At 47.7% G+C, this 26,342-nt stretch overlaps 1 protein-coding gene across 1 annotated transcript in view; it reads left to right on the forward strand.

Moving 5' to 3' along the window:
* The window catches only part of LOC308085997 (cytoplasmic dynein 2 heavy chain 1-like), a gene marked incomplete at its 5' end in the record, with an annotated part of 118,415 nt that extends 116,274 nt beyond the window's left edge, over positions 1–2,141 (forward strand). Inside the window, 2 exons of the mRNA XM_080429314.1 lie at positions 419–535; positions 1,419–2,141. Coding sequence (XP_080285440.1) covers positions 419–535; positions 1,419–1,580 — 279 coding nt within the window. The 3' untranslated portion in view covers positions 1,581–2,141. The remainder of the gene's footprint in view (positions 1–418; positions 536–1,418) is intronic.
* Positions 2,142–26,342: the final 24,201 nt, after the last annotated feature.

The following is a 26,342-nucleotide window of genomic DNA, read 5'->3' on the forward strand; positions in this document are numbered from 1 at the left end:
TCTAATCATGTGGATCTCGGGATCCACACAGAAACAGTGTGGCTCCAATGTGGATCTCGGACTTCATGTGATCAGTCCACATAACGTCAGTCATCTATGACATATCAATGACATATGACTCCAAATGCATTTAAAAAAAGTATAAACATATGTGAAAAGGAATTCCCCAGTTAGAGAAATTCTGTGGCCTAATGGCAGTGTGCACAAGGAATTTGGAGCTGGTCGGTCGTGGTTTGCAAGATTAGCTCCACACACGCACACACAGACTGACCCTCTTACAGAGCCATGGCGTAAAAATTCCACGATCACTGAATCAGGGATTTCTGGGGGCCTCATCTTTGCCTGCACTCCTCAACCCACTCCTCTTCCTTGTATCCTCCAATCTTTTTTCTGATGTTCCTGTCTTATCATCCTCTAGGTTGGGGGTCTTCAGTTGGAGGGGTGTAGTTTTGACGGGGTCCGTCTGTCTGAGAACCAGCACGACTCACCTAGTGTGTCGGCCGTTCCACCTTGCTACATGGCCTGGGTCGCACAGGTACGCAACTGACTTTATGTCGCGTTATTTATTTTTTTCGTGGGATAAATCCATTTGGGAATGGCATTTGTTCAGGTTTCCTTTCAGCCATTGTATGTAAATAATTTACAGCTTGACCGATATGTTGATTTGGTTGATTTGCTTTTTTGATGACTTTTCTGATCGCCAATCTACAACCTGCATTGTGAGCTTGTGGATCGGCTATTTAGTGGTTAAATAAAATACAGTTCAGTTTATATTTTATATTTACTTTTCATATATCATATTTATCTATCAAAAAGTTGTGTTCATTAAAAAAAACATTATATGTATATATTTTTTCAATGTGATTTAAAGATTTACTTTTTATTTATTAATTTTTTGGGCGGTGAAACCGCCCCTATAAGTGAGATTTGGAAAAATGTACATTTTCCTGCGCTGTGATCTGGGCCCAGGAAATTTGTACAATTATCCTGCGCTGTGATTGGCCAATCACAGTCTATTCAGGACTGTGATTGGCCAGTGTCACATGACACATGTGCATAGCCCTATATAAGGAACCATAACTTGAAAAAAACCAAAATTTGGTTTTTTTCAAGTTATGGTTTCGTCCATCATAAAGAGTGTTTCAATAAATGTATTTATCTTTTGTACATGTGCTAGCAAGACACCGCCCACTTCACACAGGGTGTGATTTTTTTTTATTATTATTACCACTACAACAAAATATGGGTCAAGACATCAGTAATCGGTGGGCTAGACTGTCCAAAACTTATTATGTTTCTGCCACATAATGTCCTTGCTACGGTCCTTTTTCAAATCCATGCGTGTTTGTGTCTATGTGTGCGTGTGTGTGTGTGTTCCTGTACGCTTGGCACGTTGCGTTTCCATGTCTTTCTCCCAGAGCTCCAGCGTTGACTCCGGCGTTGCAGAGGAGAGCATCTGGCTGCCGGTGTACACCAGCTCAGAGAGGACCAGGGTGGTGACACACGTATCCCTGCCCTGCGGCTCTAACCCCAGCCAGTGGATCCAGACCGGAGCCGCTCTCTTCCTCAAACAACAGTGATGGAGGCGTCCATTCCGAGTGATCACGGGAAGGGATCCCCAGGTGTCCTTGAGGGGGTTCCAAGGGGGTCCCCAGCTAAATGATTGATAGTTATTGTAGGAACCAAGTGGACTCTTAAAGATCTGGAACTCTGGAGAGCATACAAATGGAACCAAATGGACCTTTGGTTTCATTCGTACGCTCTTAGAGTTATGGGTGTATGTGGCCTAATGCATGATAAACTTGGGGTTCCCTGAAATCAAAAAAGGTTGAGAACCACTGCATGTTATGACATGGGTGTGGGGCAACACATTGGGGACAGAGGCCATAGAGGCGTTGGTGACATCTGGGACCTCTATTGGTGTTTTATAGCTTGAGGACAGAATAATGTTATTATAGGATTTATTGCAAACGGTGGACATGCCTAAATTATGCTCTGTCAGCGTCACGCCGCAAATAGCAGCTACACACAAGGTCACGGCGCGTCGCATCTGTGACGGACTGAGTCTGACAGTGATGCTTCAATGTATTTTTTTTGTATTGTATTTATTCTATTCAAAATAAAAGTGTGTTTAGCCTTCATTTTGTTTAATGTGTTCTTGCTGCTGAACTCCTTGAGTGCGATTCCCTCCCTGGCTTTCATTAAGGTGTGTAAGTGGAGCGAGCCTCCATTCTCCTCCTGCAATCCAATTCAAATGGGCTTTAAAGGCATGAAATGGCTTTGTATCAATGCACACACATTGTATCTGTCCTTCTCTCTCTGTCTACTAGGCACCCTCGCACACACTCACTCACTCACACAAACACACACTCACTCACACAAACACACACTCACTCACACACACAAACAGGTTGGTATTTCTATACCCGTGAGGACACCAGTATTTTAGGAACCTGATTTTATTAATGCAATTTCTAGCCCTAACCCAACAGCACGTCACGCTGTGATGCGTTGCGAGCTTGTAGATCTGCAATTTTTTGGTGTGTGACACTGGCCTGCAACTACAATCAGGCATAACTATAACTCTAACGTCTAAACCTAACCTCTAAATACCTAACCCTAACCCCAACCTGAATCTTTTCATAATTGTAAAGCCTTTTTAAAAAAAATACAATTTCAATTTGAGGACCAGGTTATCCTCTAAGTACTACATGTAATTCTCAAATTCTACTATACTTGTAGGGACATTTGGCCCTTACAAGTATAGTAATACTAGCACCCGCACGCTCGCGCGCGCACACACACACACACACACACACACACACACACACACACACACACACACACACACACACACACACACACACACACACACACACACACACACACACACACACACACACACACACACACACACACACAGTATGCACACATGTGATTGGTTTTGAGTTTAGACTGAGAAGAATCAGTGAGGCTTTGATGGATGTCCACAGGGCTACAACAGGCTGTGTGTGGTTCTGCTAAGGCAGTTGAGACGAAGGTGTGTGCGAGTGTGTGTGTGTGTGCGTGTGCGTGTCTACAGTACTTATATTCCTATACTTGTGAGGGCCAAACGTGTCCATGTGTAATAGAATTTGAGAAGTGCTTGTTTTATGATTAAGAATGTTTTCTTGATTATTTTATTTAAAAAAAAATATATATATTTTTAGATTAGTTTAGAATTAGTAACAGATTCTGGTTTATTAGGATTACAATGAGACATTTAGAGGTTTAGAGGTTTAGGGGTTAAGGTTGAAGTTATGGCTTAATATTTATACTTGGGTGCGTGCCGGTTTCACACACCAACAAATAGCCGATCTACAAGCTCACAACGTCTGCTGCTTTTCCCGGCTACTTTGCGGCAATTTTTTGGTTGTTTCCAATACTGTCCTTTAATTTTGCTGTCCTCACAAGTATATTAATACAAACGTGTGTGAGTGAGTGAGTGAGTGAGTGAGCGTGTGCGTGTGCGTGTGTGCGCTCGTGCGCGTGCGTGCGTGTGTGTGTGTTTGTGTGCGTGTGTGTGTGTGTGTGTGAGAGGATGGAGTGGGGGGGAGGGGCATGTATTGTGTGCACTGCAGTGTGACAAAATGGGCCTGAAATGGAACAGCAGGTTTTAACCCATTCAATCCGGGAACGCATCTGTGTCAATTTAGATTTCTTTGGCTATAAAAAAAATTACAGATCTACAAGCTCATGGCGCAGCCAGAGAGTGCCACGCTATGAGCTTGTAGATCTGCTATTTTTGAAAAATCTTGAAAATGTATGCAAATCTTTGGATATATATATATTTTTAGAGCGAACGTTTGTAACTCAAATCTTTGCGTCTGGGGGTCCCTGGAACAACACATTTTGAGATGGGGTCCCTGGAACAATACATTTTGAGATGTGGGTCCGCGGCCAAATACAAATCTAAAAAATGTTTTCTAAATCCTAACAGTATGTTCCTATATCAGTGGTGCTCCACCTTTTCTATGTCAATGACCCCCAAAATGATATGTATTTGGCCACAGACCCCCATCTTAACATATTTTGTTGATGGGACCCCCCAGAAGCACAGATCGGAGTTAAACATGTTTGCTTTAAAGCATATATATATATTCAAAGAGCTTGTATATCTGCTATTTTTGAATAGCCAAAGAAATCTAAAAATGACACAGATGGAGATGTGTTCCCGAATTGAATGGGATAAAAGGGAGAGGATTGGATTTGAGCAGAACACACAGCCCCTCCAGGGTCACTACAATGAAAGAGAGAAAAAGGAACAGACACAGTGATGGAGGGCAGGAGCCAGAGAAGGCCCTGCAGTTTGTACCACCACACTGCAACAAGCATGCTGGCACTGTCGGGTGGAAACCTTGTATGTCACACTTGCTTTAGCCTCGAATCACAGAGACACTTGTCCGCTTTCAAACCTGGTCACCTTATTTTGGGCCTTTCATTACCGGTGACGACTTTCCAAAGGTGAAAATAGCACGTCTACAAACACGTATGTCTGCTCTTTGTGCTGCTTTTGAGCGACATACAACGTCACTCCAAAAAACATTCAAAATGAATTATGGAGATAGAAGGTTTCTACCTGACAGTGATGATGCAGAGGTGGACTACAAGAGAGAGAGAGAGAGAGAGAGAGAGAGAGAGAGAGAGAGAGAGAGAGAGAGAGAGAGAGAGAGAGAGAGAGAGAGAGAGAGAGAGAGAGAGAGAGAGAGAGAGAGAGAGAGAGAGAGAGAGAGAGAGAGAGAGAGAGAGAGAGAGAGAGAGAGAGAGGTAAAGGGTGAATATAACAGAGAGAGAGAGAAAATGCCCCATTGTGTAGTCAATAGTCATGTTTACTGAAAATGGCGTTCATCCACAGTGGAGATCAAAGTACTCAACACCAGTCCTTGAGTCCAAGTATATAATACTCCTGGTCAAATATTACTCAACTACACCTTTTCCCCTGCCTAGAAATGTAGTGCAATGCAGACAAAGGTGCAATATCCGAAAAGACAAATACTCGAGTAAAGTACAGATCCTCAAACGATGTACTTGTAGGGCCAATATGCCGACCTATTGTACACCAGGTAATATGGTTTTCACACGCTCAAACTTGACTTGGGCTGTCTTGTTTTACTCACTGTTTAACAATGTTGATTGACGATTGTCTTGATGAAATACAAGCAGTTTGATTCATGGCAGGAGTTTGTAAATGTTGTGTCAAAGTTTCAAATCAAAAGAGAGGAGGGGGGGGGGGGGGGGGGGGCAAAGCAAACAAAACTCCGGACTTAAACAAATGAAGGTTTCAAATAAACAAAAATAATTCAAAACAAAGTCTTTCAATCTGCGCTGTGTGTGTGTACATGCAAGCGTCTGTTTCTTTACTGGCGTACTGGCACCTGTTGGCTAAATAAAAACTAAATGGCTCCAACAGTACACAAGTCGAGTACATGTACAAGTAAATGCACACCGGTCGTTGGGTGGCCAAGAGTCATGTTTACTGAATATTGTGTTCATACATCAAAGACTGTCCGTGAATTATTTTCTGCCAGAGAGCCCGGAGCCCCTGAGAGTGTTGTTGACAGAACAACACAGTGCCAGCCAGGCCTCTGGGCTGAAAGCTCACATCTGACATAGGCCTATTACAACTCTGAAAATAAGCACTGAACTATCCCATGTGGAAATGGCTTGTATATGGATAATCACCATCTGTGTAGGTGGACTGTGTGAAAAGACAGACATACAGATTAGATAGGTCTGTCTGTTTGTGAGACAGGCCTGCTTTTTGAAACTTTCTGTACCAGTATGATCCCCTTTCCACTGTACTGTTCTATGTGGAAATGTACTGATGTGATGCGATTGGACTGATGTGCATGCCAATGATTTGTATTATTATATTGCAGATGTATAGCTTGTGTATGTCTACTGTATATTCTGTTTTTTGTATTACTCATGTGATTGTTTCCCCTCTGGTCAGCTGACCTGTTGGCTATTACAGATGTGTTCAGGTGTGTTCAAGTAAGTCTTCTTAATTGTACACACACACTCAAGTCTTCTTGATTGAGTGCACCCCGATAAGACCTAGATAAGTAACTGCTCAAAATGGGCCACTCATGCAGTGATGATGGTCCCTGTGTGGACTGAAAGGTCAACTTCTGCTAACTGTAGATTGGTTTAGCACAAGTATACCCATGCGTTCCAACTTGTAATCTCACCCACGGCAGCTGGTCGTTTCAACACATCACCAATCAAAAGGCACCTTGCTGCAGCAAGCATATTTCCATGGCGATGTGTTACAGCACTGTTAAACACATTTACAAACCCATTGAAACACAATGTAGCGCTCCTGCCCAACTACTACTGTATAAAGTAGTATAAAACCTTTGTTTGATTTATTTCTTGTGTTTCAGGTGTACACCAGTAAGTAAATTAAATTAATTCACAGCCCCTTTCTAAAATAAATTAATTAACACTTCTTTTCTCTTTCTTCTAAGTAATTATAACTTGAATCAGGTAGTAAGTAAATGTTATGTTATTCTACTTACCTCACTGGAGTTTATTGGTGGGTATTTAAATAATAGAAGCATTTACTTCTGGTAACCTGAGTATTTAGAGTACTTACCTTTACGTTACTTACCTGCTAACCTGAAGACTAACGTTATACTTACCTGCTAACCTAAAGAGTTAAGATCCTTACCTAGTTATACTCACCTTATGACATGTAATTACTTACCTTAAAAACACACAAACAGACAATAAACATAAAATTGGCTTCTTTAAAATAGAAAACACATATTATTCCCACAACCTTAGTGGTCAATATAACGAAGAGCACTTCACCCATTTTCAACGTATCTTCATATAATTGGTCCTCACTAAGGCTCATGATTAAATGGTACAATTATGTTCTACTCAGCCTGTGTCTCAGAGGAGGGCTGTAGACAGAAGGGGCTGTATGGGGCGACTTCAGACTCGGCGAGGACTTAAGGGAGTGTGGTGCCCGTTGTTGAGTTGTCCGGATAGGGTAGACTAGAACCACAGATCCGACCAAAATGCCCATATATAGGCATATACATCCAGTTGTCGAGACTCACCGATCCAACCTGCCAGGGTTATAAACCAGACCTGCATGGCTGAAATTACTGCTGATGACTCTCATACTTCCCTGATGGTCTAGTGGTTAGGATTCGGCGCTCTCACCGCTGCAGGTTCGATTCCCGGTCACGGAACAATCTTATACACCTCCTGCTCCTGATAGTTAGGAAGGGTAAATACAGAGGAAATCTTCACATGTGCCAATGACCAGTACCCAATTAGCCACCCCTGAAGGACATGATGTTCCTTACACCATGCCAAACCAAAGTGGTTTGAACTGACATCACAAGTGATTCAGTGATTGCGCCAGAGAGTGCTGTGATCTATCCTATGAATGATTTTTTTACTGCCTGATGAAGTCTGACCCGGAATTGAGGTAATTTTCAAAAATAAAAGCTAATTTATTTCCTGTTTACTTACTGAGGGAAAATCGCTTTATCTCCGTTCCTCTTGCTTTCCTGCAAAAATAAGCTTCGTTGAAATGGCCGCAGCTACGCAATGGATTACGCAGAGTGGATATTTTTTCTGGTCTAGTGGTTAGCCAGTATGATTGGGAAACCAGTCAGATTGAAAAAGGAGTGCTTGTTTTTTTTTAGTTCACCTCCCACGGCGGAGCAGGGCCCCCCCAATCAAAAATAGAAATGACGTCTCGGAAGTACCGACCTATCGAGACGGAACTCGGTTTTCCAATCATACTGTGACTAACTATATAAATACAAGCCGTGACTCTGGCGCCGCCCTCAGCCCAAAAAAGGAAAGTATAAAACTATTCCTTAACATCGCTTTCCCATACGAGAAAACTACGAGCCAGCTAGGAGTCGAACCTAGAATCTTCTGCTCCGTAGGCAGACGCGTTATCCATTGCGCCACTGGCCCTCTGCCCTGCGGAGCTTTTCTGACCAAACTCAAGTTTAGGCTGTGAGGCTCAGCCATGCATGACTGCCTAGACAAATACTGTCCTGCCAGCTGGTTTGATGCCTGAAATTCAACATAGTCACATGTCTCCCTGATGGTCTAGTGGTTAGGATTCGGCGCTCTCACCGCCGCGGCCCGGGTTCGATTCCCGGTCAGGGAACAGTCTTATGCACCTCCTGCTCCTAAAAGTTAGCGGAATACCCGTAGAGGCCATGATAACCCTTACAACCAGCCTGGACTACTGGATGTCCATATAGGCCTATATCTGGACGAATCAGCTCTATGGACAACGCACCGCTCAGCAATGCCTCTCGTGACTCAAGTCACCTTCAGACGGTGCGCTTCCGTCAGCGAAATCGAGTGGACCTTTTACAATCTGACTGGTTTTCCAATCATTATTTGACTAACTATATAAATACAAGCCGTGACTCTGGCGCCACCCTCAGCCCAAAAAAGGAAAGTATAAAACTATTCCTTAACATCGCTTTCCCATACGAGAAAACTACGAGCCAGCTAGGAGTCGAACCTAGAATCTTCTGCTCCGTAGGCAGACGCGTTATCCATTGCGCCACTGGCCCTCTGCCCTGCGGAGCTTTTCTGACCAAACTCAACTTTAGGGTGTGAGGCTCAGCCATGCATGACTGCCTAGACAAATACTGTCCTGCCAGCTGGTTTGATGCCTGGACTTCAATATAATCACATGTCTCCCTGATGGTCTAGTGGTTAGGATTCGGCGCTCTCACCGCCGCGGCCCGGGTTCGATTCCCGGTCAGGGAACAGTCTTATGCACCTCCTGCTCCTAAAAGTTAGCGGAATACCCGTAGAGGCCATGATAACCCTTACAACCAGCCTGGACTACTGGATGTCCATATAGGCCTATATCTGGACGAATCAGCTCTATGGACAACGCACCGCTCAGCAATGCCTCTCGTGGCTCAAGTCACCTTCAGACGGTGCGCTTCCGTCAGTGAAATCGAGTGGACCTTTTACAATCTGACTGGTTTTCCAATCATTATTTGACTAACTATATAAATACAAGCCGTGACTCTGGCGCCACCCTCAGCCCAAAAAAGGAAAGTATAAAACTATTCCTTAACATCGCTTTCCCATACGAGAAAACTACGAGCCAGCTAGGAGTCGAACCTAGAATCTTCTGCTCCGTAGGCAGACGCGTTATCCATTGCGCCACTGGCCCGCTGCCCTGCGGAGCTTTTCTGACCAAACTCAACTTTAGGGTGTGAGGCTCAGCCATGCATGACTGCCTAGACAAATACTGTCCTGCCAGCTGGTTTGATGCCTGAAATTCAACATAGTCATATGTCTCCCTGATGGTCTAGTGGTTAGGATTCGGCGCTCTCACCGCCGCGGCCCGGGTTCGATTCCCGGTCAGGGAACAGTCTTATGCACCTCCTGCTCCTAAAAGTTAGCGCAATACCCGTAGAGCCCATGATAACCCTTACAGCCAGCATGGACTACTACTGGATGTTCATAGAGGCCGGATCAGAAGCTATGGACAACGCACCGCTCAGCAATGCCTCTCGTGACTCAAGTCACCTTCAGACGGTGCGCTTCCGTCAGTGAAATCGAGTGGACCTTTTACAATCTGACTGGTTTTCCAATCATTATTTGACTAACTATATAAATACAAGCCGTGACTCTGGCGCCACCCTCAGCCCAAAAAAGGAAAGTATAAAACTATTCCTTAACATCGCTTTCCCATACGAGAAAACTACGAGCCAGCTAGGAGTCGAACCTAGAATCTTCTGCTCCGTAGGCAGACGCGTTATCCATTGCGCCACTTGCCCTCTGCCCTGCGGAGCTTTTCTGACCAAACTCAACTTTCGGGTGTGAGGCTCAGCCATGCATGACTGCCTAGACAAATACTGTCCTGCCAGCTGGTTTGATGCCTGGACTTCAATATAATCACATGTCTCCCTGATGGTCTAGTGGTTAGGATTCGGCGCTCTCACCGCCGCGGCCCGGGTTCGATTCCCGGTCAGGGAACAGTCTTATGCACCTCCTGCTCCTAAAAGTTAGCGGAATACCCGTAGAGGCCATGATAACCCTTACAACCAGCCTGGACTACTGGATGTCCATATAGGCCTATATCTGGACGAATCAGCTCTATGGACAACGCACCGCTCAGCAATGCCTCTCGTGACTCAAGTCACCTTCAGACGGTGCGCTTCCGTCAGTGAAATCGAGTGGACCTTTTACAATCTGACTGGTTTTCCAATCATTATTTGACTAACTATATAAATACAAGCCGTGACTCTGGCGCCACCCTCAGCCCAAAAAAGGAAAGTATAAAACTATTCCTTAACATCGCTTTCCCATACGAGAAAACTACGAGCCAGCTAGGAGTCGAACCTAGAATCTTCTGCTCCGTAGGCAGACGCGTTATCCATTGCGCCACTGGCCCTCTGCCCTGCGGAGCTTTTCTGACCAAACTCAACTTTAGGGTGTGAGGCTCAGCCATGCATGACTGCCTAGACAAATACTGTCCTGCCAGCTGGTTTGATGCCTGGACTTCAATATAATCACATGTCTCCCTGATGGTCTAGTGGTTAGGATTCGGCGCTCTCACCGCCGCGGCCCGGGTTCGATTCCCGGTCAGGGAACAGTCTTATGCACCTCCTGCTCCTAAAAGTTAGCGGAATACCCGTAGAGGCCATGATAACCCTTACAACCAGCCTGGACTACTGGATGTCCATATAGGCCTATATCTGGACGAATCAGCTCTATGGACAACGCACCGCTCAACAATGCCTCTCGTGACTCAAGTCACCTTCAGACGGTGCGCTTCCGTCAGTGAAATCGAGTGGACCTTTTACAATCTGACTGGTTTTCCAATCATTATTTGACTAACTATATAAATACAAGCCGTGACTCTGGCGCCACCCTCAGCCCAAAAAAGGAAAGTATAAAACTATTCCTTAACATCGCTTTCCCATACGAGAAAACTACGAGCCAGCTAGGAGTCGAACCTAGAATCTTCTGCTCCGTAGGCAGACGCGTTATCCATTGCGCCACTGGCCCTCTGCCCTGCGAAGCTTTTCTGACCAAAGTCAACTTTAGGGTGTGAGGCTCAGCCATGCATGACTGCCTAGACAAATACTGTCCTGCCAGCTGGTTTGATGCCTGAAATTCAACATAGTCATATGTCTCCCTGATGGTCTAGTGGTTAGGATTCGGCGCTCTCACCGCCGCGGCCCGGGTTCGATTCCCGGTCAGGGAACAGTCTTATGCACCTCCTGCTCCTAAAAGTTAGCGGAATACCCGTAGAGCCCATGATAACCCTTACAGCCAGCATGGACTACTACTGGATGTTCATAGAGGCCGGATCAGAAGCTATGGACAACGCACCGCTCAGCAATGCCTCTCGTGGCTCAAGTCACCTTCAGACGGTGCGCCTCCGTCAGTGAAACGAGTGCACCTTTTACAATCTGACTGGTTTTCCAATCATAATTTGACTAACTATATAAATACAAGCCGTGACTCTGGCGCCGCCCTCAGTCCAAAAAAGGAAAGTATAAAACTATTCCTTAACATCGCTTTCCCATACGAGAAAACTACGAGCCAGCTAGGAGTCGAACCTAGAATCTTCTGCTCCGTAGGCAGACGCGTTATCCATTGCGCCACTGGCCCTCTGCCCTGCGGAGCTTTTCTGACCAAACTCAACTTTAGGGTGTGAGGCTCAGCCATGCATGACTGCCTAGAAAAATACTGTCCTGCCAGCTGGTTTGATGCCTGGACTTCAATATAGTCACATGTCTCCCTGATGGTCTAGTGGTTAGGATTCGGCGCTCTCACCGCCGCGGCCCGGGTTCGATTCCCGGTCAGGGAACAGTCTTATGCACCTCCTGCTCCTAAAAGTTAGCGGACTACCCGTAGAGGCCATGATAACCCTTACAACCAGCCTGGACTACTGGATGTCCATATAGGCCTATATCTGGACGAATCAGCTCTATGGACAACGCACCGCTCAGCAATGCCTCTGGTGACTCAAGTCACCTTCAGACGCCGCCTCTCCGCCAGTGAAACGAGTGCACCTTTTCAATCTGACTGGTTTTCCAATCATACTGTGACTAACTATATAAATACAAGCCGTGACTCTGGCGCCGCCCTCAGCCCAAAAAAGGAAAGTATAGAACTATTCCTTAACATCGCTTTCCCATACGAGAAAACTACGAGCCAGCTAGGAGTCGAACCTAGAATCTTCTGCTCCGTAGGCAGACGCGTTATCCATTGCGCCACTGGCCCTCTGCCCTGCGGAGCTTTTCTGACCAAACTCAACTTTAGGGTGTGAGGCTCAGCCATGCATGACTGCCTAGACAAATACTGTCGTGCCAGCTGGTTTGATGCCTGAAATTCAACATAATCACACGTCTCCCTGATGGTCTAGTGGTTAGGATTCGGCGCTCTCACCGCCGCGGCCCGGGTTCGATTCCCGGTCAGGGAACAGTCTTATGCACCTCCTGCTCCTAAAAGTTAGCGGACTACACGTAGAGCCCATGATAACCCTTACAACCAGCATGGACTACTACTGGATGTTAGGGGTGTGCCGATATATCGTCCCGCGATATATCGCGATACGTTTTCGTGACGATATGTATCGTTTTGAAAGAAAAAAAATCGTTTGATTTTTTTTTTTTTTTTTTTACAATAATAATAATCAGGCATGCAAAAACAGCCCCGGGGTGAAAAGGGTGACATGTTTTTTTTTTTTCGGGTCAGGTGTCACACTATTACCCTATTTGGATTCAAAACGGCTATTGTAGCTGAAAAGCTAAAAGTTTGCATGTCTGAATAATGCAAAAACAGAATTATTTGTTTGCATTTGCTTTTTTTCTCCCCCATATATTTTTCATAATAAAAAAAGTGCGTATCGTATCGTATCGAAGTTGTAAGCCAAATATCGTATCGTATCGTTTGGTGAAATTAGTGTATCGGCACACCCCTACTGGATGTTCATAGAGGCCTATATCTGGCCGGATCAGAAGCTATGGACAACGCACCGCTCAGCAATGCCTCTCGTGGCTCAAGTCACCTTCAGACGGTGCGCCTCCGTCAGTGAAACGAGTGCACCTTTTACAATCTGACTGGTTTTCCAATCATAATTTGACTAACTATATAAATACAAGCCGTGACTCTGGCGCCACCCTCAGCCCAAAAAAGGAAAGTGTAAAACTATTCCTTAACATCGCTTTCCCATACGAGAAAACTACGAGCCAGCTAGGAGTCGAACCTAGAATCTTCTGCTCCGTAGGCAGACGCGTTATCCATTGCGCCACTGGCCCTCTACCCTGCGGAGCTTTTCTGACCAAACTCAACATTAGGGTGTGAGGCTCAGCCATGCATGACTGCCTAGAAAAATACTGTCCTTCAATATAGTCACATGTCTCCCTGATGGTCTAGTGGTTAGGATTCGGCGCTCTCACCGCCGCGGCCCGGGTTCGATTCCCGGTCAGGGAACAGTCTTATGCACCTCCTGCTCCTAAAAGTTAGCGGACTACCCGTAGAGCCCATGATAACCCTTACAACCAGCCTGGACTACTACTGGATGTTCATAGAGGCCTATATCTGGCCGGATCAGAAGCTATGGACAACGCACCGCTCAGCAATGCCTCTCGTGGCTCAAGTCACCTTCAGACGGTGCGCCTCCGTCAGTGAAACGAGTGCACCTTTTACAATCTGACTGGTTTTCCAATCATAATTTGACTAACTATATAAATACAAGCCGTGACTCTGGCGCCGCCCTCAGTCCAAAAAAGGAAAGTATAGAACTATTCCTTAACATCGCTTTCCCATACGAGAAAACTACGACCCAGCTAGGAGTCGAACCTAGAATCTTCTGCTCCGTAGGCAGACGCGTTATCCATTGCGCCACTGGCCCTCTGCCCTGCGGAGCTTTTCTGACCAAACTCAACTTTAGGGTGTGAGGCTCAGCCATGCATGACTGCCTAGAAAAATACTGTCCTGCCAGCTGGTTTGATGCCTGGTCTTCAATATAGTCACATGTCTCCCTGATGGTCTAGTGGTTAGGATTCGGCGCTCTCACCGCCGCGGCCCGGGTTCGATTCCCGGTCAGGGAACAGTCTTATGCACCTCCTGCTCCTAAAAGTTAGCGGACTACCCGTAGAGGCCATGATAACCCTTACAACCAGCCTGGACTACTGGATGTCCATATAGGCCTATATCTGGACGAATCAGCTCTATGGACAACGCACCGCTCAGCAATGCCTCTCGTGACTCAAGTCACCTTCAGACGCCGCCTATCCGCCAGTGAAACGAGTATACCTTTTTCAATCTGACTGGTTTTCCAATCATACTGTGACTAACTATATAAATACAAGCCGTGACTCTGGCGCCGCCCTCAGTGCAAAAAAGAAAAGTATAAAACTATTCCTTAACATCGCTTTCCCATACGAGAAAACTACGAGCCAGCTAGGAGTCGAACCTAGAATCTTCTGCTCCGTAGGCAGACGCGTTATCCATTGCGCCACTGGCCCTCTGGCCTGTGGAGCTTTTCTCACCAAACTCAACTTTAGGGTGTGAGGCTCAGCCATGCATGACTGCCTAGACAAATACTGTCCTGCCAGCTGGTTTGATGCCTGAAATTCAACATAGTCACATGTCTCCCTGATGGTCTAGTGGTTAGGATTCGGCGCTCTCACCGCCGCGGCCCGGGTTCGATTCCCGGTCAGGGAACAGTCTTATGCACCTCCTGCTCCAAAAAGTTAGCGCAATACCCGTAGAGCCCATGATAACCCTTACTACCAGCATGGACTACTACTGGATGTTCATAGAGGCCTATATCTGGCCGGATCAGAAGCTATGGACAACGCACCGCTCAGCAATGCCTCTCGTGGCTCAAGTCACCTTCAGACGCCGCCTCTCCGCCAGTGAAACGAGTGCACCTTTTTCAATCTGACTGGTTTTCCAATCATACTGTGACTAACTATATAAATACAAGCCGTGACTCTGGCGCCGCCCTCAGTCCAAAAAAGGAAAGTATAAAACTATTCCTTAACATGGCTTTCCCATACGAGAAAACTACGAGCCAGCTAGGAGTCGAACCTAGAATCTTCTGCTCCGTAGGCAGACGCGTTATCCATTGCGCCACTGGCCCTCTACCCTGCGGAGCTTTTCTGACCAAACTCAACATTAGGGTGTGAGGCTCAGCCATGCATGACTGCCTAGAAAAATACTGTCCTGCCAGCTGGTTTGATGCCTGGACTTCAATATAGTCACATGTCTCCCTGATGGTCTAGTGGTTAGGATTCGGCGCTCTCACCGCCGCGGCCCGGGTTCGATTCCCGGTCAGGGAACAGTCTTATGCACCTCCTGCTCCTAAAAGTTAGCGGACTACCCGTAGAGGCCATGATAACCCTTACAACCAGCCTGGACTACTGGATGTCCATATAGGCCTATATCTGGACGAATCAGCTCTATGGACAACGCACCGCTCAGCAATGCCTCTCGTGACTCAAGTCACCTTCAGACGCCGCCTCTCCGCCAGTGAAACGAGTATACCTTTTTCAATCTGACTGGTTTTCCAATCATACTGTGACTAACTATATAAATACAAGCCGTGACTCTGGCGCCGCCCTCAGTGCAAAAAAGAAAAGTATAAAACTATTCCTTAACATCGCTTTCCCATACGAGAAAACTACGAGCCAGCTAGGAGTCGAACCTAGAATCTTCTGCTCCGTAGGCAGACGCGTTATCCATTGCGCCACTGGCCCTCTGGCCTGTGGAGCTTTTCTCACCAAACTCAACTTTAGGGTGTGAGGCTCAGCCATGCATGACTGCCTAGACAAATACTGTCCTGCCAGCTGGTTTGATGCCTGAAATTCAACATAGTCACATGTCTCCCTGATGGTCTAGTGGTTAGGATTCGGCGCTCTCACCGCCGCGGCCCGGGTTCGATTCCCGGTCAGGGAACAGTCTTATGCACCTCCTGCTCCAAAAAGTTAGCGCAATACCCGTAGAGCCCATGATAACCCTTACTACCAGCATGGACTACTACTGGATGTTCATAGAGGCCTATATCTGGCCGGATCAGAAGCTATGGACAACGCACCGCTCAGCAATGCCTCTCGTGGCTCAAGTCACCTTCAGACGCCGCCTCTCCGCCAGTGAAACGAGTGCACCTTTTTCAATCTGACTGGTTTTCCAATCATACTGTGACTAACTATATAAATACAAGCCGTGACTCTGGCGCCGCCCTCAGTCCAAAAAAGGAAAGTATAAAACTATTCCTTAACATGGCTTTCCCATACGAGAAAACTACGAGCCAGCTAGGAGTCGAACCTAGAATCTTCTGCTCCGTAGGCAGACGCGTTATCCATTGCGCCACTGGCCCTCTACCCTGCGGAGCTTTTCTGACCAAACTCAACATTAGGGTGTGAGGCTCAGCCATGCATGACTGCCTAGAAAAATACTGTCCTGCCAGCTGGTTTGATGCCTGGACTTCAATATAGTCACATGTCTCCCTGATGGTCTAGTGGTTAGGATTCGGCGCTCTCACCGCCGCGGCCCGGGTTCGATTCCCGGTCAGGGAACAGTCTTATGCACCTCCTGCTCCTAAAAGTTAGCGGACTACCCGTAGAGGCCATGATAACCCTTACAACCAGCCTGGACTACTGGATGTCCATATAGGCCTATATCTGGACGAATCAGCTCTATGGACAACGCACCGCTCAGCAATGCCTCTCGTGACTCAAGTCACCTTCAGACGCCGCCTCTCCGCCAGTGAAACGAGTATACCTTTTTCAATCTGACTGGTTTTCCAATCATACTGTGACTAACTATATAAATACAAGCCGTGACTCTGGCGCCGCCCTCAGTGCAAAAAAGAAAAGTATAAAACTATTCCTTAACATCGCTTTCCCATACGAGAAAACTACGAGCCAGCTAGGAGTCGAACCTAGAATCTTCTGCTCCGTAGGCAGACGCGTTATCCATTGCGCCACTGGCCCTCTGGCCTGTGGAGCTTTTCTCACCAAACTCAACTTTAGGGTGTGAGGCTCAGCCATGCATGACTGCCTAGACAAATACTGTCCTGCCAGCTGGTTTGATGCCTGAAATTCAACATAGTCACATGTCTCCCTGATGGTCTAGTGGTTAGGATTCGGCGCTCTCACCGCCGCGGCCCGGGTTCGATTCCCGGTCAGGGAACAGTCTTATGCACCTCCTGCTCCAAAAAGTTAGCGCAATACCCGTAGAGCCCATGATAACCCTTACTACCAGCATGGACTACTACTGGATGTTCATAGAGGCCTATATCTGGCCGGATCAGAAGCTATGGACAACGCACCGCTCAGCAATGCCTCTCGTGGCTCAAGTCACCTTCAGACGCCGCCTCTCCGCCAGTGAAACGAGTGCACCTTTTTCAATCTGACTGGTTTTCCAATCATACTGTGACTAACTATATAAATACAAGCCGTGACTCTGGCGCCGCCCTCAGTCCAAAAAAGGAAAGTATAAAACTATTCCTTAACATGGCTTTCCCATACGAGAAAACTACGAGCCAGCTAGGAGTCGAACCTAGAATCTTCTGCTCCGTAGGCAGACGCGTTATCCATTGCGCCACTGGCCCTCTACCCTGCGGAGCTTTTCTGACCAAACTCAACATTAGGGTGTGAGGCTCAGCCATGCATGACTGCCTAGAAAAATACTGTCCTGCCAGCTGGTTTGATGCCTGGACTTCAATATAGTCACATGTCTCCCTGATGGTCTAGTGGTTAGGATTCGGCGCTCTCACCGCCGCGGCCCGGGTTCGATTCCCGGTCAGGGAACAGTCTTATGCACCTCCTGCTCCTAAAAGTTAGCGGACTACCCGTAGAGGCCATGATAACCCTTACAACCAGCCTGGACTACTGGATGTCCATATAGGCCTATATCTGGACGAATCAGCTCTATGGACAACGCACCGCTCAGCAATGCCTCTCGTGACTCAAGTCACCTTCAGACGCCGCCTCTCCGCCAGTGAAACGAGTATACCTTTTTCAATCTGACTGGTTTTCCAATCATACTGTGACTAACTATATAAATACAAGCCGTGACTCTGGCGCCGCCCTCAGTGCAAAAAAGAAAAGTATAAAACTATTCCTTAACATCGCTTTCCCATACGAGAAAACTACGAGCCAGCTAGGAGTCGAACCTAGAATCTTCTGCTCCGTAGGCAGACGCGTTATCCATTGCGCCACTGGCCCTCTGGCCTGTGGAGCTTTTCTCACCAAACTCAACTTTAGGGTGTGAGGCTCAGCCATGCATGACTGCCTAGACAAATACTGTCCTGCCAGCTGGTTTGATGCCTGAAATTCAACATAGTCACATGTCTCCCTGATGGTCTAGTGGTTAGGATTCGGCGCTCTCACCGCCGCGGCCCGGGTTCGATTCCCGGTCAGGGAACAGTCTTATGCACCTCCTGCTCCAAAAAGTTAGCGCAATACCCGTAGAGCCCATGATAACCCTTACTACCAGCATGGACTACTACTGGATGTTCATAGAGGCCTATATCTGGCCGGATCAGAAGCTATGGACAACGCACCGCTCAGCAATGCCTCTCGTGGCTCAAGTCACCTTCAGACGCCGCCTCTCCGCCAGTGAAACGAGTGCACCTTTTTCAATCTGACTGGTTTTCCAATCATACTGTGACTAACTATATAAATACAAGCCGTGACTCTGGCGCCGCCCTCAGTCCAAAAAAGGAAAGTATAAAACTATTCCTTAACATGGCTTTCCCATACGAGAAAACTACGAGCCAGCTAGGAGTCGAACCTAGAATCTTCTGCTCCGTAGGCAGACGCGTTATCCATTGCGCCACTGGCCCTCTACCCTGCGGAGCTTTTCTGACCAAACTCAACATTAGGGTGTGAGGCTCAGCCATGCATGACTGCCTAGAAAAATACTGTCCTGCCAGCTGGTTTGATGCCTGGACTTCAATATAGTCACATGTCTCCCTGATGGTCTAGTGGTTAGGATTCGGCGCTCTCACCGCCGCGGCCCGGGTTCGATTCCCGGTCAGGGAACAGTCTTATGCACCTCCTGCTCCTAAAAGTTAGCGGACTACCCGTAGAGGCCATGATAACCCTTACAACCAGCCTGGACTACTACTGGATGTTCATAGAGGCCTATATCTGGCCGGATCAGAAGCTATGGACAACGCACCGCTCAGCAATGCCTCTCGTGGCTCAAGTCACCTTCAGACGCCGCCTCTCCGCCAGTGAAACGAGTGCACCTTTTCAATCTGACTGGTTTTCCAATCATACTGTGACTAACTATATAAATACAAGCCGTGACTCTGGCGCCGCCCTCAGCCCAAAAAAGGAAAGTATAGAACTATTCCTTAACATCGCTTTCCCATACGAGAAAACTACGAGCCAGCTAGGAGTCGAACCTAGAATCTTCTGCTCCGTAGGCAGACGCGTTATCCATTGCGCCACTGGCCCTCTGCCCTGCGGAGCTTTTCTGACCAAACTCAACTTTAGGGTGTGAGGCTCAGCCATGCATGACTGCCTAGACAAATACTGTCGTGCCAGCTGGTTTGATGCCTGAAATTCAACATAATCACACGTCTCCCTGATGGTCTAGTGGTTAGGATTCGGCGCTCTCACCGCCGCGGCCCGGGTTCGATTCCCGGTCAGGGAACAGTCTTATGCACCTCCTGCTCCTAAAAGTTAGCGGACTACACGTAGAGCCCATGATAACCCTTACAACCAGCATGGACTACTACTGGATGTTAGGGGTGTGCCGATATATCGTCCCGCGATATATCGCGATACGTTTTCGTGACGATATGTATCGTTTTGAAAGAAAAAAAATCGTTTGATTTTTTTTTTTTTTTTTTTACAATAATAATAATCAGGCATGCAAAAACAGCCCCGGGGTGAAAAGGGTGACATGTTTTTTTTTTTTCGGGTCAGGTGTCACACTATTACCCTATTTGGATTCAAAACGGCTATTGTAGCTGAAAAGCTAAAAGTTTGCATGTCTGAATAATGCAAAAACAGAATTATTTGTTTGCATTTGCTTTTTTTCTCCCCCATATATTTTTCATAATAAAAAAAGTGCGTATCGTATCGTATCGAAGTTGTAAGCCAAATATCGTATCGTATCGTTTGGTGAAATTAGTGTATCGGCACACCCCTACTGGATGTTCATAGAGGCCTATATCTGGCCGGATCAGAAGCTATGGACAACGCACCGCTCAGCAATGCCTCTCGTGGCTCAAGTCACCTTCAGACGGTGCGCCTCCGTCAGTGAAACGAGTGCACCTTTTACAATCTGACTGGTTTTCCAATCATAATTTGACTAACTATATAAATACAAGCCGTGACTCTGGCGCCACCCTCAGCCCAAAAAAGGAAAGTGTAAAACTATTCCTTAACATCGCTTTCCCATACGAGAAAACTACGAGCCAGCTAGGAGTCGAACCTAGAATCTTCTGCTCCGTAGGCAGACGCGTTATCCATTGCGCCACTGGCCCTCTACCCTGCGGAGCTTTTCTGACCAAACTCAACATTAGGGTGTGAGGCTCAGCCATGCATGACTGCCTAGAAAAATACTGTCCTTCAATATAGTCACATGTCTCCCTGATGGTCTAGTGGTTAGGATTCGGCGCTCTCACCGCCGCGGCCCGGGTTCGATTCCCGGTCAGGGAACAGTCTTATGCACCTCCTGCTCCTAAAAGTTAGCGGACTACCCGTAGAGCCCATGATAACCCTTACAACCAGCCTGGACTACTACTGGATGTTCATAGAGGCCTATATCTGGCCGGATCAGAAGCTATGGACAACGCACCGCTCAGCAATGCCTCTCGTGGCTCAAGTCACCTTCAGACGGTGCGCCTCCGTCAGTGAAACGAGTGCACCTTTTACAATCTGACTGGTTTTCCAATCATAATTTGACTAACTATATAAATACAAGCCGTGACTCTGGCGCCGCCCTCAGTCCAAAAAAGGAAAGTATAGAACTATTCCTTAACATCGCTTTCCCATACGAGAAAACTACGACCCAGCTAGGAGTCGAACCTAGAATCTTCTGCTCCGTAGGCAGACGCGTTATCCATTGCGCCACTGGCCCTCTGCCCTGCGGAGCTTTTCTGACCAAACTCAACTTTAGGGTGTGAGGCTCAGCCATGCATGACTGCCTAGAAAAATACTGTCCTGCCAGCTGGTTTGATGCCTGGTCTTCAATATAGTCACATGTCTCCCTGATGGTCTAGTGGTTAGGATTCGGCGCTCTCACCGCCGCGGCCCGGGTTCGATTCCCGGTCAGGGAACAGTCTTATGCACCTCCTGCTCCTAAAAGTTAGCGGACTACCCGTAGAGGCCATGATAACCCTTACAACCAGCCTGGACTACTGGATGTCCATATAGGCCTATATCTGGACGAATCAGCTCTATGGACAACGCACCGCTCAGCAATGCCTCTCGTGACTCAAGTCACCTTCAGACGCCGCCTATCCGCCAGTGAAACGAGTATACCTTTTTCAATCTGACTGGTTTTCCAATCATACTGTGACTAACTATATAAATACAAGCCGTGACTCTGGCGCCGCCCTCAGTGCAAAAAAGAAAAGTATAAAACTATTCCTTAACATCGCTTTCCCATACGAGAAAACTACGAGCCAGCTAGGAGTCGAACCTAGAATCTTCTGCTCCGTAGGCAGACGCGTTATCCATTGCGCCACTGGCCCTCTGGCCTGTGGAGCTTTTCTCACCAAACTCAACTTTAGGGTGTGAGGCTCAGCCATGCATGACTGCCTAGACAAATACTGTCCTGCCAGCTGGTTTGATGCCTGAAATTCAACATAGTCACATGTCTCCCTGATGGTCTAGTGGTTAGGATTCGGCGCTCTCACCGCCGCGGCCCGGGTTCGATTCCCGGTCAGGGAACAGTCTTATGCACCTCCTGCTCCAAAAAGTTAGCGCAATACCCGTAGAGCCCATGATAACCCTTACTACCAGCATGGACTACTACTGGATGTTCATAGAGGCCTATATCTGGCCGGATCAGAAGCTATGGACAACGCACCGCTCAGCAATGCCTCTCGTGGCTCAAGTCACCTTCAGACGCCGCCTCTCCGCCAGTGAAACGAGTGCACCTTTTTCAATCTGACTGGTTTTCCAATCATACTGTGACTAACTATATAAATACAAGCCGTGACTCTGGCGCCGCCCTCAGTCCAAAAAAGGAAAGTATAAAACTATTCCTTAACATGGCTTTCCCATACGAGAAAACTACGAGCCAGCTAGGAGTCGAACCTAGAATCTTCTGCTCCGTAGGCAGACGCGTTATCCATTGCGCCACTGGCCCTCTACCCTGCGGAGCTTTTCTGACCAAACTCAACATTAGGGTGTGAGGCTCAGCCATGCATGACTGCCTAGAAAAATACTGTCCTGCCAGCTGGTTTGATGCCTGGACTTCAATATAGTCACATGTCTCCCTGATGGTCTAGTGGTTAGGATTCGGCGCTCTCACCGCCGCGGCCCGGGTTCGATTCCCGGTCAGGGAACAGTCTTATGCACCTCCTGCTCCTAAAAGTTAGCGGACTACCCGTAGAGGCCATGATAACCCTTACAACCAGCCTGGACTACTGGATGTCCATATAGGCCTATATCTGGACGAATCAGCTCTATGGACAACGCACCGCTCAGCAATGCCTCTCGTGACTCAAGTCACCTTCAGACGCCGCCTCTCCGCCAGTGAAACGAGTATACCTTTTTCAATCTGACTGGTTTTCCAATCATACTGTGACTAACTATATAAATACAAGCCGTGACTCTGGCGCCGCCCTCAGTGCAAAAAAGAAAAGTATAAAACTATTCCTTAACATCGCTTTCCCATACGAGAAAACTACGAGCCAGCTAGGAGTCGAACCTAGAATCTTCTGCTCCGTAGGCAGACGCGTTATCCATTGCGCCACTGGCCCTCTGGCCTGTGGAGCTTTTCTCACCAAACTCAACTTTAGGGTGTGAGGCTCAGCCATGCATGACTGCCTAGACAAATACTGTCCTGCCAGCTGGTTTGATGCCTGAAATTCAACATAGTCACATGTCTCCCTGATGGTCTAGTGGTTAGGATTCGGCGCTCTCACCGCCGCGGCCCGGGTTCGATTCCCGGTCAGGGAACAGTCTTATGCACCTCCTGCTCCAAAAAGTTAGCGCAATACCCGTAGAGCCCATGATAACCCTTACTACCAGCATGGACTACTACTGGATGTTCATAGAGGCCTATATCTGGCCGGATCAGAAGCTATGGACAACGCACCGCTCAGCAATGCCTCTCGTGGCTCAAGTCACCTTCAGACGCCGCCTCTCCGCCAGTGAAACGAGTGCACCTTTTTCAATCTGACTGGTTTTCCAATCATACTGTGACTAACTATATAAATACAAGCCGTGACTCTGGCGCCGCCCTCAGTCCAAAAAAGGAAAGTATAAAACTATTCCTTAACATGGCTTTCCCATACGAGAAAACTACGAGCCAGCTAGGAGTCGAACCTAGAATCTTCTGCTCCGTAGGCAGACGCGTTATCCATTGCGCCACTGGCCCTCTACCCTGCGGAGCTTTTCTGACCAAACTCAACATTAGGGTGTGAGGCTCAGCCATGCATGACTGCCTAGAAAAATACTGTCCTGCCAGCTGGTTTGATGCCTGGACTTCAATATAGTCACATGTCTCCCTGATGGTCTAGTGGTTAGGATTCGGCGCTCTCACCGCCGCGGCCCGGGTTCGATTCCCGGTCAGGGAACAGTCTTATGCACCTCCTGCTCCTAAAAGTTAGCGGACTACCCGTAGAGGCCATGATAACCCTTACAACCAGCCTGGACTACTGGATGTCCATATAGGCCTATATCTGGACGAATCAGCTCTATGGACAACGCACCGCTCAGCAATGCCTCTCGTGACTCAAGTCACCTTCAGACGCCGCCTCTCCGCCAGTGAAACGAGTATACCTTTTTCAATCTGACTGGTTTTCCAATCATACTGTGACTAACTATATAAATACAAGCCGTGACTCTGGCGCCGCCCTCAGTGCAAAAAAGAAAAGTATAAAACTATTCCTTAACATCGCTTTCCCATACGAGAAAACTACGAGCCAGCTAGGAGTCGAACCTAGAATCTTCTGCTCCGTAGGCAGACGCGTTATCCATTGCGCCACTGGCCCTCTGGCCTGTGGAGCTTTTCTCACCAAACTCAACTTTAGGGTGTGAGGCTCAGCCATGCATGACTGCCTAGACAAATACTGTCCTGCCAGCTGGTTTGATGCCTGAAATTCAACATAGTCACATGTCTCCCTGATGGTCTAGTGGTTAGGATTCGGCGCTCTCACCGCCGCGGCCCGGGTTCGATTCCCGGTCAGGGAACAGTCTTATGCACCTCCTGCTCCAAAAAGTTAGCGCAATACCCGTAGAGCCCATGATAACCCTTACTACCAGCATGGACTACTACTGGATGTTCATAGAGGCCTATATCTGGCCGGATCAGAAGCTATGGACAACGCACCGCTCAGCAATGCCTCTCGTGGCTCAAGTCACCTTCAGACGCCGCCTCTCCGCCAGTGAAACGAGTGCACCTTTTTCAATCTGACTGGTTTTCCAATCATACTGTGACTAACTATATAAATACAAGCCGTGACTCTGGCGCCGCCCTCAGTCCAAAAAAGGAAAGTATAAAACTATTCCTTAACATGGCTTTCCCATACGAGAAAACTACGAGCCAGCTAGGAGTCGAACCTAGAATCTTCTGCTCCGTAGGCAGACGCGTTATCCATTGCGCCACTGGCCCTCTACCCTGCGGAGCTTTTCTGACCAAACTCAACATTAGGGTGTGAGGCTCAGCCATGCATGACTGCCTAGAAAAATACTGTCCTGCCAGCTGGTTTGATGCCTGGACTTCAATATAGTCACATGTCTCCCTGATGGTCTAGTGGTTAGGATTCGGCGCTCTCACCGCCGCGGCCCGGGTTCGATTCCCGGTCAGGGAACAGTCTTATGCACCTCCTGCTCCTAAAAGTTAGCGGACTACCCGTAGAGGCCATGATAACCCTTACAACCAGCCTGGACTACTGGATGTCCATATAGGCCTATATCTGGACGAATCAGCTCTATGGACAACGCACCGCTCAGCAATGCCTCTCGTGACTCAAGTCACCTTCAGACGCCGCCTCTCCGCCAGTGAAACGAGTATACCTTTTTCAATCTGACTGGTTTTCCAATCATACTGTGACTAACTATATAAATACAAGCCGTGACTCTGGCGCCGCCCTCAGTGCAAAAAAGAAAAGTATAAAACTATTCCTTAACATCGCTTTCCCATACGAGAAAACTACGAGCCAGCTAGGAGTCGAACCTAGAATCTTCTGCTCCGTAGGCAGACGCGTTATCCATTGCGCCACTGGCCCTCTGGCCTGTGGAGCTTTTCTCACCAAACTCAACTTTAGGGTGTGAGGCTCAGCCATGCATGACTGCCTAGACAAATACTGTCCTGCCAGCTGGTTTGATGCCTGAAATTCAACATAGTCACATGTCTCCCTGATGGTCTAGTGGTTAGGATTCGGCGCTCTCACCGCCGCGGCCCGGGTTCGATTCCCGGTCAGGGAACAGTCTTATGCACCTCCTGCTCCAAAAAGTTAGCGCAATACCCGTAGAGCCCATGATAACCCTTACTACCAGCATGGACTACTACTGGATGTTCATAGAGGCCTATATCTGGCCGGATCAGAAGCTATGGACAACGCACCGCTCAGCAATGCCTCTCGTGGCTCAAGTCACCTTCAGACGCCGCCTCTCCGCCAGTGAAACGAGTGCACCTTTTTCAATCTGACTGGTTTTCCAATCATACTGTGACTAACTATATAAATACAAGCCGTGACTCTGGCGCCGCCCTCAGTCCAAAAAAGGAAAGTATAAAACTATTCCTTAACATGGCTTTCCCATACGAGAAAACTACGAGCCAGCTAGGAGTCGAACCTAGAATCTTCTGCTCCGTAGGCAGACGCGTTATCCATTGCGCCACTGGCCCTCTACCCTGCGGAGCTTTTCTGACCAAACTCAACATTAGGGTGTGAGGCTCAGCCATGCATGACTGCCTAGAAAAATACTGTCCTGCCAGCTGGTTTGATGCCTGGACTTCAATATAGTCACATGTCTCCCTGATGGTCTAGTGGTTAGGATTCGGCGCTCTCACCGCCGCGGCCCGGGTTCGATTCCCGGTCAGGGAACAGTCTTATGCACCTCCTGCTCCTAAAAGTTAGCGGACTACCCGTAGAGGCCATGATAACCCTTACAACCAGCCTGGACTAC

The sequence above is a fragment of the Gymnoscopelus braueri genome (assembly GCF_963280865.1).
Source record: "Gymnoscopelus braueri genome assembly, chromosome: 5".
Classification (NCBI taxonomy): Eukaryota; Metazoa; Chordata; class Actinopteri; order Myctophiformes; family Myctophidae; genus Gymnoscopelus; species Gymnoscopelus braueri.